Here is a 10,902-nt window from a genome sequence, read left to right on the forward strand (position 1 = left end):
CACTTGAGAGAACCCCTTGATGAATTTTCTATAATAATTGGCAAAACCCAGAAATCACTGAAGACCCTTGAGATCTCTGGGTTGCACCCAATCCACAATGGCCTGTACCTTTCTAGGGTCCATTCGAAACCCCTCAGCAGGCAGGAGGACCCCTAGAAAGGACAATTCTTGAGTAAAAAATGAACATTTCTCCAATTTGACAAAGAGTGAGTTCTCCCTGAGCCTCTGGAAAACCGCATGAAGATGACCCATATGACTTTGTCTATCAGAAGAATATATGAGTATGTCATCAAGATAAACAACTACAAAGCATCCAATAAAATCAGAAAAACATGGTTAATGAAATTCTGGAATACCGCTGGTGCGTTAGTCAAACCGAAGGGCATAACCAAATTTTCAAACAGACCCTCAGAGGTGAGAAACGCAGTTTTCCATTCATCCCCCTCCCACACACAGATGAGATTGTACGCTCCCCTGAGGTCCAACTTAGAGAACCACCTGGCCCCCGACAATTGATTGTACAAATCAGGTATCAGTGGGAGAGGATAAGTGTTTCTTATGGTTATTTTATTCAGTTCTCGAAAATCGAGGCATGGGCGTAAACCACCATCCTTTTTTTTCACAAAAAAGAACCCCGCTGCCACGGGAGAGACAGATGGCCGTATATGCCCTTTACGGAGGCTCTCAGAGATATACTCCTTCATAGCAGACCGCTCAGGGCCGGAGAGATTGTACAGCCGGGCTTTGGGCAATTTGGCACCGGGAACAAGATCCACGGCACAATTGAATGGGCGGTGTGGTGGTAGAACCTCAGCCTCCTTTTCGGAGAACACATCCTCAAAATCCTTCAGGTACTCCGGAATACCCTCCAGACTGACGGATATGACATTGACACAGTAGCAAGACAATTTTCAGAACAACCAGGTCCCCATTTAACAATATCCTGGGACCCCCAGTCAATAACCAGGTTATGCCGTTGCAACCAGGGAAACCTTAACACCAGGCCAGCAGGGAGGTTATCCAAAACAAAGCATGACATGCGCTCCTGGTGTAGGGCCCTCACCCTGAGGGTGAATTCTTTAGAAATGAAATGGAGACCATCCTTAGTGAGAGGTGTAGAGTCAATAGCCACAATTTTTAAGGGAGTCCCCAACCTAACTGTCCCTAATCTACAGCGAGCCACCAGCTTAGAGTCAATCAGGTTCAGGGATGACCCACAGTCTACAAAAGCCAACGTATGGAAAAAGTCGTTCTCAACACCAAGTTCCACCTTTAGCAGTATCTTTGAAATGAAGAAAAAGGTACCTGAGAGTCTGGGTGACCTCCACGATTATCACCCAGACTCAGCCGCTTGATAGTCGGAGGACAGGAGGGGCAGTCTTTTTTCCAATGTCCGGGATCTCTGCAGTAAAAACACAACTTTCCATCACGTCGCCGTTTCCTCTCCTCCTGGCGGTTGGTGGCTCCAACCTCCATAGGTTCAGATGGAAGCAAAACATCAGGGTTAGCAGGGAAAAATGGAAACCCTCGCTGAGTAACACCTCTCTCCCGCAGTCTCCGATCCATACGGATAGCCTGAGTCATAGCCTCCTCCAATGACCTGGGAGGTGGATGGAGAACCAGAGCGTCCTTCAAGCAATCCGACAGTCCCTTCCTGAACAGACATCTCAGTGCGGAGTTGTCCCAGGACACCTCAGTGGACCATCAATGGAAGTCGGAGCTGTACCATTCGGCTGAGTGCTTCCCTTGCCCCAGACCCAAAATTGTGTCCTCTGCCACCCTAACACGGTCCGGTTCGTCATAGATAGGTTCTTTGAGGCCCTAGGACTTATCTACTGACATCTGTTCAGGGGCAGTAGGAGGCAACGAAAAAGCCCAGGATTTGGGACCCTCCCTAAGTAAGGAGATAACAATCCCCACCCGCTGAGTCTCATCCCCAGACGATCGGGGTCTAAGAGAAAACCATAATTTACAACTCTCCTTGAATATGTGAAATTTATCCTTTTCGCCAGAAAATGTATCAGGAAGTTTAACTGAGGGTTCAGGAGAGTGCAAAATAACATCTACAGAGTCACCTGGTGGACAAACAATATGAGAGGTGTTTCCCTGCATGGTCTTACTGTAATAGTCTCAGTCAGTTCTTTCTGTAAGTGGGTATGAGACATGACAAGGGACTGATGATTCACAGAAAAGTCTTGCGCCATCTGCGTCAAACTGGACACTTGATCTGCCAAGTTATGCATCAGATCCATGACCAAAGAAAAAAAAGTGCAAAATCCCGTTTAAATGTATAGGTTAGTGATAATGTAGTGAAACCTCCACCAGGGGGAGCTGGTGAGGGAAGAGAGGTTACACACTAAGAGCAGCAACCCTGAGAAACAGCACAGGTGCCACAGGTAACGAGAGAGAATAGTCAGACGAACCGAGTCAGAAACTAGCAGGAGCAGACGTACCAGAAGGAGCAGCAATACACGTAGTCAAAATACCAAGCCGAGAGTCAGAAAGCCAGAACATGAGCACGGGGTCCAAAACGTGAGACGAAATACGTGGTCGGGGTACAACCCGGGGGGTCAGATGTCAGAGAGGGAATGTAACAGCAGAGACGAATACCAAGAGACGGGGTCAGAGATCAGTCCGGGTCATACACGTGAATATCAGTGAAAGGCAGGAGGATCACCAAGGTACAAGGGTCAGAGGCTCTAAACTGGAAGCTGGAGCTATCACTAACACTGGTCAGCAGGCTGTGAGAGACTGAAATAGCCCAGCTAGCTCCAGAACGAGGCTGAGGAGATTAACCCCCACATGACCAGTCCGGAGAGAAGACAGCAGAAGATAAACTCCGGACTGGACCATGACACCAATAGTACTCACAGACTGTCTTCATAAGCCTATTCCTAGTCATCCTCATCAACAGACTCTTTCTAATACTGTATATTCTCCTCTTAGCGCTGTTCCCAGCCATCCTACTTCTCCTTTGTAGCCTCCAATTATCAACCCATCAGAGCCACTCCTAGCCACAATCCTCTTAAATAGGAGCAGTGCTGTGGATCATAGATTCAGACAATGTTATGGTGGGAGGCTGTGGAGGAGGAGAGCGGCTAGGAGCAGGTAGTATTTGATTGCAGGTCATAGCATATGAGCTGCTTCTTGCTTCCTTCATTTCTTCTCTTTCCCTTTCTACCTGTACAAAATTCACAGGCCATGATCCCTATGATATTATCGTTCAGGGTTCTCTACTCTCAGATCGTCTGGCTGTGCAACGCTCGCCTGCATACAGAGCACAGCTTGAGTGTCAATCAAAATACAGACAGGAGAATTCTGTACTCTGAGCTTTGAACATACAGTAGCAAGAAGTATCTTTTTCTATTTTTTTCCTATTGTACCAATACAACTAAAGTAAAACAAATTAAGAAACTTTTCAAATAGTATTGTGGCTACAGGGCCACCAAATGAATGAAAGCAGTGAGAGGCAGATAAATGGGTAGGCAGTATGGCTGAAAATTAAACTCATTTTTGGGGAAAATTTGGTGAAGTCGGCAAGCTCAAATTTCAAAAGATTTGCTCACCTCTAGTTACCCCATTCCTTCAACATCACAAATGTATCATTATTTATGATCATGACTTTTATCCCTCCAAATGATTGTGACTTGCATACCTCAAACATTTATTCCGTCTGTGACGAGTTTCTTAATACTGAGCCACCAACATATGAAAAAAGTGTATTTTCTGCTTGCTTTGTAGCCTTTTAAGTCACTATTTTGTCATTCACCTTTTAGTAGCCATAGTTTGCTCTTTACAAGTAACAATATGCATAGTCATGAGTGAGAGTGCTCAGGTATCGTCTTATGCTAGAATTGCCTAACAAATAGGCAATCCCTGCATGTGTTTAGGCTGTCTAACAGTCGCGAAACATTCAGCAGCGGGGACTCGAACAAATTAATCGAGCACACCCAGGACACTAGGATAACACCCGAGCATGCTCGAATAAGATGATATCTTAGCATCCTTTCTCATAGCTAAACATAAAGCATCGTTGGCTACTTTCCATTGTTTATCCTAGCAGTGACTAATAGCAGCAAATGTGCCTAATTCTGTGATTTTACAATAGATACTACAACTAGAAGATGATGCCGGAGTGAGAAAGATTCATCAAGCTGCAGATTGGCTCCTTGAGTGTTTGACATATTTACAAAAAGCAGATAATATTTCTCATCTTCAGACTCATTTCTGGGAGTTTTCTGAAGCTCTTATTTTGTTGAACAACCTGACTGAAAATAGAATCCTTGATCTAAAGGATTTTCTGCATCAGAAACATTTGTCACAAAAACTGGAAATCCTACGTAAATGTGTCCCTATGCTATATACAGCAACACAAAGCTGTATTAAGTATCCATATAATGATCAAATAATTGATTCTAAGATGTACATATTTCATCAAACTTCACAAATAGTACAAGATCTCAAACACTTGCTGGCATCTGACTCAGGCAAGCATGAAGTAAAGAAGCAAGGCTCATTTGCTCAGGATTTCTATCATTTACTTTACATATTAGCAGATCCCAAGCCAAATGAGCTTCAAAATGGTGACTTTGACTTTCTTGTAGGAACAATCATTTTCTACTGCATGGATGTAGCTGATTGTTCAAGGCCAAATATTAGACTACAACTGGTAAATCACTGCCAAAATCTTCTGGTGCAAAGGAAAAAACTTTGTGATCACTTGAAGAAGTTGCAGGAAAATTCATATGGCATGATTGGTTTCAACCTAACCGAACAATGTACATCTATGAGAGACCATCTTAATCAGATCAATGAAAACTTAATTTCTTCTATATTTTATCAGATTTTAGATGCTTTTAGTGTCAAGGATCCATTGAAACAATTGTTAAAAGCTGCTCTCAAAATTAATAAGAAAGCAAGTCTCTACACAGAACATCTTTTAATTTCAAACTCTTTTCATCCACATCTCCAAGCCTTTCAAAACCATACAGATCAGTTGTTGAAGATATCTAGCCTTGTCTTAGCCCAATGCTCTCAAGAACAAATAATTGACCAGATACAAAGTTCTGTTGATTGCTTATGTCGAGTGAGGGATGAAGTAGTTGCACTTGTTTTTGATAACAATAAATCATACTATGAATGCAAAATGTTTGAGAAGGCACAATCCATTTATTACAAGTGGATTCAGGCTACAGAAAGTTTAATAATGAGCCTTGATGGTATTTTAACTGTACATCAGTTCTTGGACTTGTCCATTAGAGAGATAGAGAACAACAAATACCGTTGTGAAAAACTCCTGAGAAGTCAAGAACCAGAAATTTTTCAGCATCATACTGCAGACGTATGTGATTTGGCAGAACGTGTAGTTCAAGTTGTTACTAGACATCTTGACCAGAGCAAGAGCCCCGTATTCAGGAATGGCTTACGAGTTTTAGTAAGACATTTAGAAACTTCCGTACTTGAAACCAGAGAAGCTACGGTAAAATGCGTTGATAAGATGTCATGTTTAACAACTCATAGTCAATTCTTGGAAAAAGTGAATCATTTATTTCAATCTCTACATGATGTTCAGGAGGGGGTTACAGGAGGCAAACATCCAGATCTACTAAGCCCATTAAGAAATGAAGGTGGTCCAGTCAGACCTAAAATTCTGACAATTGATTTAAATGAATTTGAGGATTCCAAAGAGGATAATGAGAAAAACTTTAGGGATCAGTATAAAAGATGTTTATCCTTTGAAGCATACTTGAGCAAACCTGTTCCTTCAGCCAGTGTGAGAAAAATTATAGGAATCAGTGAAAGTGATAAAATCAAAATTCAAGTAACAGATTTTCAGCCTCTCGTAGGTGATCTTCTAAATGCGATGAGGACACAGAACAGTAAAGAAATCCATACTTGCAGTTCTCTTCTACATGAAATCTTCAGCAGTTATATAGAGATGGCAAATGATGCATCACTCTATAGAGATAGCATTGGAAGAGATGAACATAAGTATAAAGACACTGAAGCACTACTGCTAAGACTTGCCCAGTTTGGAAAGAAAGAAAATATATATTCAGCATTAGAAATTGAATGTCTTATAAGAACAGCTACTGTCTTGTCACCTCACATCGAAGAGATGAAAACGTATCTTATATCCTTGGTAAATGTTTGGTATATTTATTCTTATAATTTGTTTTGCAATTTAAAAAACACTGACTGCGCCAACACCAATGTTGAACTGTTTAATAAATTGATGCAGCGTTTTGCAAGAATTGTACAATCAGTAAGAGAGCATTTACTTGACAACATTGACGATGACCTGAACTGTATAGATCTGTCTGAAAAGAAAGAATATGTGGTAGAATTTCATGTCCAATTCTCCAAGTGCCAGGCTGCAGCTAATCGGTTGCTTACAGAAGCTCTTTGTGGAGGAATGCAGTCGAAGAATCATAAACTTGAATATGTTTGCATTTTCTGGGCAATATCTGCTCAACAATTATCCAGATCACTAGATAAATTTATTTGTGCTAATAGTTTAGCAATCACTAAACCAACTGATTGGACACAAATCAAACTCTCTGGGAGTAACGGTCTAGTTCTTCTGTGTGAAACCTCAATGTGGCTACAAGAAGCTACAGTTCTCTCGATTCATAATTTTAATGAGGAAAAAGAACAGCAAAAAATTTTTTTACTCAAAGAAGAGATGGGATCTCTGACTGAGGCAATGTTGAAGTTAAGAGAAGACCTCAACACTCCTTTTCCCATAATGTCTATTAATGTAGATTATGTGCTACTGCAAATGGAACTCATGTTAAACATAAAATTACTTATGGACCACTTAAGAAAGTTGCACAGGGGTCATCAAACTTTAATAAAGAGTATATTTTTTGACTTTTGCTCATTTAACTCTAGCAATAAATTACTTGCAATGAGGTCTTTTGAAAAAAATGTTACATTACTGGCTAGCAAAGTTGCTTTGGTGAAAGAAACACTTGAAAACTCTCTTTGTATTAAAAGCAAAGAATTACTGATTTCAGCAGATCATTTGCATTCCTTTACTTATGACATTACAGCAAGATCAAGACAATTTATGGAGAATCAACACGAGTGGGATGTTTTATTGCTTGAAGCTATGTTTTTGAAGTGGTCAGCTGAAGCTAACCAATTAATTTCACATTTGCGTTCTGATACAGAATTGGAGGTGTCAGTCCTAAAGTTTATCACATGGTGTCTAAGATCTACGGAAACAACAGGGACAACAACCACAGATTCTGCTGTCTTTGAAAAGGATACTTCAAATGTGTCAAAGCAAAGAATGAACATTAATGTAATGGAACAAAGAGCAATAATAGATTATGAACAAAGAACCTCCACTCCAAAAGAACAAGATATCAATAATAGAGATAGCAGTGTGACTTGTTACAAACCAATAACAGTTTGCAGTGAAGAACCAAGTATTAACAAAGGTAGTGACAAAGATAGCTCAGAAAGTAGTTTGATTAGCAAAGAACTAAGTGAAGCTGAAGGAACACAACAGACGAAATTAAGCAATAGAAAAATATCTACTGTCAGAAGATCAATGGAGGTAGTTCATTCAAGGCGAGGAATAACAAATAATAATGAACACAATGAAAACTTCACTGAAAAACATTCTAAGGATCTTGGATCTGAATTGGAAAAGACAGAATCAGATGACTTTCCTCTTGAGTTTAATAAAGAAATGAATAATGGAGAAGATTTAACTAGAACAAATCTTCATGTTGGCACTGGAGTAGAAAAAAGTAGTTTGGTCAATAAGGAATTATCAACATTTGCATTAGATGCATTTGAAGCTGAAAAAGAAACAACCAACCAGCAAATAAAATGCCTAAACACACAAACACTACTTACAGTTATGAGGAAAAAAGTAAGTAAAAAAGAAACACAACATAAAGCACACAAAGTATGTACAGAAATAAACAAAGAAACACTTAGTCAGGAACTCAGGAATGAGAATGCAAATACAGAAAATATCCAAGAAATATCCAGCCAAGAAAAGAAGGATCAGAAAGTGATTAGAGATAGCGTAGTTGTACAGTCTGAAGGATCCAATCGTAAACCAAAGAAAAAAGTCACTTTTAAGGATGAAATACAGCACAAAATGACCTATCACAAAACAAGAGATCAATTGAAAGAAATGGCACCAAGTCCGAGAGATCAGACAAATGAAGAAAACCAAGAAGCAAAAACAACCCCAAAAAAGGATGCAACATTTTCAATGTGTTGTCAGCAAATAAATTATCCAGAACAATCAACCAATGATGAGATAAAATCATATAAAAAAGAAGGGCAGACAGGACTTATCAAACAGGTATTAACTAATACCAAAGCATATATGACACCCACTCTGCTACAGAAAGAAACCTTCAATGAAAATAAGTTTACCCTGAATAACAAAGAGCCAGCAAAAGATGGAGATAGTCCAAAACTGGAAATCAAGAATAAGCATCTTATATGTAATAAATCAGATGGGAACAAATATAATGAAACATTACAGCAAACTAAAGTGATAAATGAACAAACAACATGTCCAGTAACAAAGCAACGTATGAACATATTGATGATGGACTACAAGAAGCCAGGAGCTGTGTTGAAAGCCAACGTCAGCAGCACCAACGCTATTATAGAACATGCAAAGGTAAGACAATTCTTGTGGGCTGTAAGGTTGATATTAAAAGTTTGGTATTTGACTTTCATTCAGTTTTGTAATATTTGAACATAGTAACAATGTCTTTCTTTGCCTTGAAGTCTTTTCGTCCTTTTTGACTACAGCATAACAACATAAAATAGTTGGTGTCCTTGTGGATACTGATTAGTTTACCTATTGAACAGCTTAACATCAGAAACAAATCAAGCCAACATTTCTTTTCAGTTTTACTTAATCGTATTTGTATTTTAACAAATAATTTTTTTATACTTGTAGGTAAACTGCACATCACTGGAAGATGTGAGAAATGTCCAGCGGCAATCTCATAGATTTGTTGAATGTCTTCTGGCTAAAGAAGTGGAGACATGGGAGGGTGAGACAAACACAGTTGTAAAAATCACAAAAGAAATGGCAACCCAAATGTCTTACATGATACAATATTTAGATAGAAAAGGACCCATAAAGGTAAAATAGTTTTTGAGAGTGGATATTGATGATGGACTGTTTTGCAGTGAGTAGTTTGTTTTTTGCATGTTTCAAGTAATCACATTTAAACAGATCTTTTTCCAAGAAACACTAGAGCACCAGGAGAAAAGGTTGACCTTCCAGATTCTCACAGGAGATAGCAAACTTCCTGAAGTTGAAAAAGCCTTACAAATCTTCAGAGAAAACATTTATGTGAGGTTTCTTGTGTGTGCCTGATCTGTCATCCACATCATGACATTGCATCCCATTTTGGCAGAGGACTCTATGACTGATTATGCACATAGGGCCCGATTCATCAAAGCTTTCACTCCAGCATTCTGTAAAAGCTTTGAAAAGTATCAACATTTTAGTGCTACTCGGAGCTGCGCCTACATTTTGCAACTTCTGGCATCATGGCATGGCAACTGCCACTCATAAAATTCACGACAAGCGTTGGTGTTTGCTATGAGACAAATCTTACTCCAGCTAAGACTGAAGTAGGATTTGTGGTGAGGCGCACACACAGACGTGTATGACATTCATCCAGCGCTCTTGATTCTTGAAGATGCATATGCCTCATCATGAATCAGGAGTGTCTGACTCCAACACAAACTCTCATCAAGACCATGAACAACGCCGGACTAGATGAATAGAGCCTTTAGCCTTCAGTGGAGTGGAGAAGTAGCATTCCATTCCAGGTATTCAAATAAATTCCCAACCACATATTACATGGAACCCAGAACTGAAAACATGGAATTAATAGTCCACCAATAACTCCAATGGAGTTGGAGAGGCATTGGGCACTTTATACTGGTATATACTATCTTGTTTACATATTATGCACTTTTATTCAGATGTATCTGTTCACTATATTGCACTTTATGTTTTGTTCCATGAGGATTGTATGTTATCTAATTATATCTGCCCCATGTCCACCATGTAACGCATAATGTTTATGGTATTATATACTGTATGTCTTTTGCTGCTGGTTTAATTCCTTTTGTCTTTTTAACAAGAGTATTTAATAAAATATTTTAATATTTCCATTCATTTGGTTTTGTATTTGGGGTTATTCATTTATCTGTGTAGGTGTAACAGGGTCTAAAAACAGCGGATGTCGTTGGGAATATTGCTCAAATTCCATGGGAACATCATGGGGAAGACCCCTGGAAGCATTTCTGACTCCCAGGTCACTGCTGTAAACAATGTTGTCCGAGTGTTATGCCACTTTTACAGACTCACCAAAAAATATACCAAAACGCAACCAAAATTGGTTTTCCTCAGAAATATGTTAAGGAACATCGTTTCCAGGGTAATGACTTGTATATAAGGCAAAATAAATTATCAAAACAAAAAATTATCCTCCACACCTTGGGCTATGTTCACACCTAGTGTTTTTGATGCGTTTTTCAACATGAGCATTGCTTTCAAACAAGACAAATGCATTCGCTAGGAAATGTCATTTTAACATTTGACAACCTTATCTGTCCATGTGGTGTGTGACACATCATCAGACACATCCTGTTTAATTTATGAAGGAGGGACTCTGAAAGTCACAAAGCCTATTTTTAAAGGGTCCTCAGGCGGCCTTTACTATTCTTAAAGGGCCAGCAGTTGACCCTCACTATTCTTATAGCACCATCAGGCGGCTATGCTTTGTTGTTCCCATTATTAAACAGTCTGTCTCCTATCATGCTATTGCGTATACATTGCCATGCACTATATGCACTTTGTGATAATTTACGAATTTAATGCATGTATTTCTTGAT

General features: G+C 39.4%; 1 protein-coding gene across 1 annotated transcript; it reads left to right on the plus strand.

The window, feature by feature from the left end:
- Positions 1–7,141: 7,141 nt before the first annotated feature.
- Positions 7,142–10,043, plus strand: LOC141048998 (uncharacterized). Its single transcript, XM_073545087.1, has 2 exons — positions 7,142–8,659; positions 8,945–10,043. Exons 1-2 carry the CDS (start codon positions 7,298–7,300, stop codon positions 9,140–9,142), a joined length of 1,560 nt encoding a protein of 519 aa, XP_073401188.1. The 5' UTR covers positions 7,142–7,297; the 3' UTR covers positions 9,143–10,043.
- The last annotated feature ends 859 nt before the right edge of the window (positions 10,044–10,902 follow it).

The sequence above is a fragment of the Dendrobates tinctorius genome, unplaced genomic scaffold (assembly GCF_039654945.1).
Source record: "Dendrobates tinctorius isolate UK_male_01 unplaced genomic scaffold, ASM3965494v1 ptg000140l, whole genome shotgun sequence".
In the NCBI taxonomy this organism is placed as follows: domain Eukaryota; kingdom Metazoa; phylum Chordata; class Amphibia; order Anura; family Dendrobatidae; genus Dendrobates; species Dendrobates tinctorius.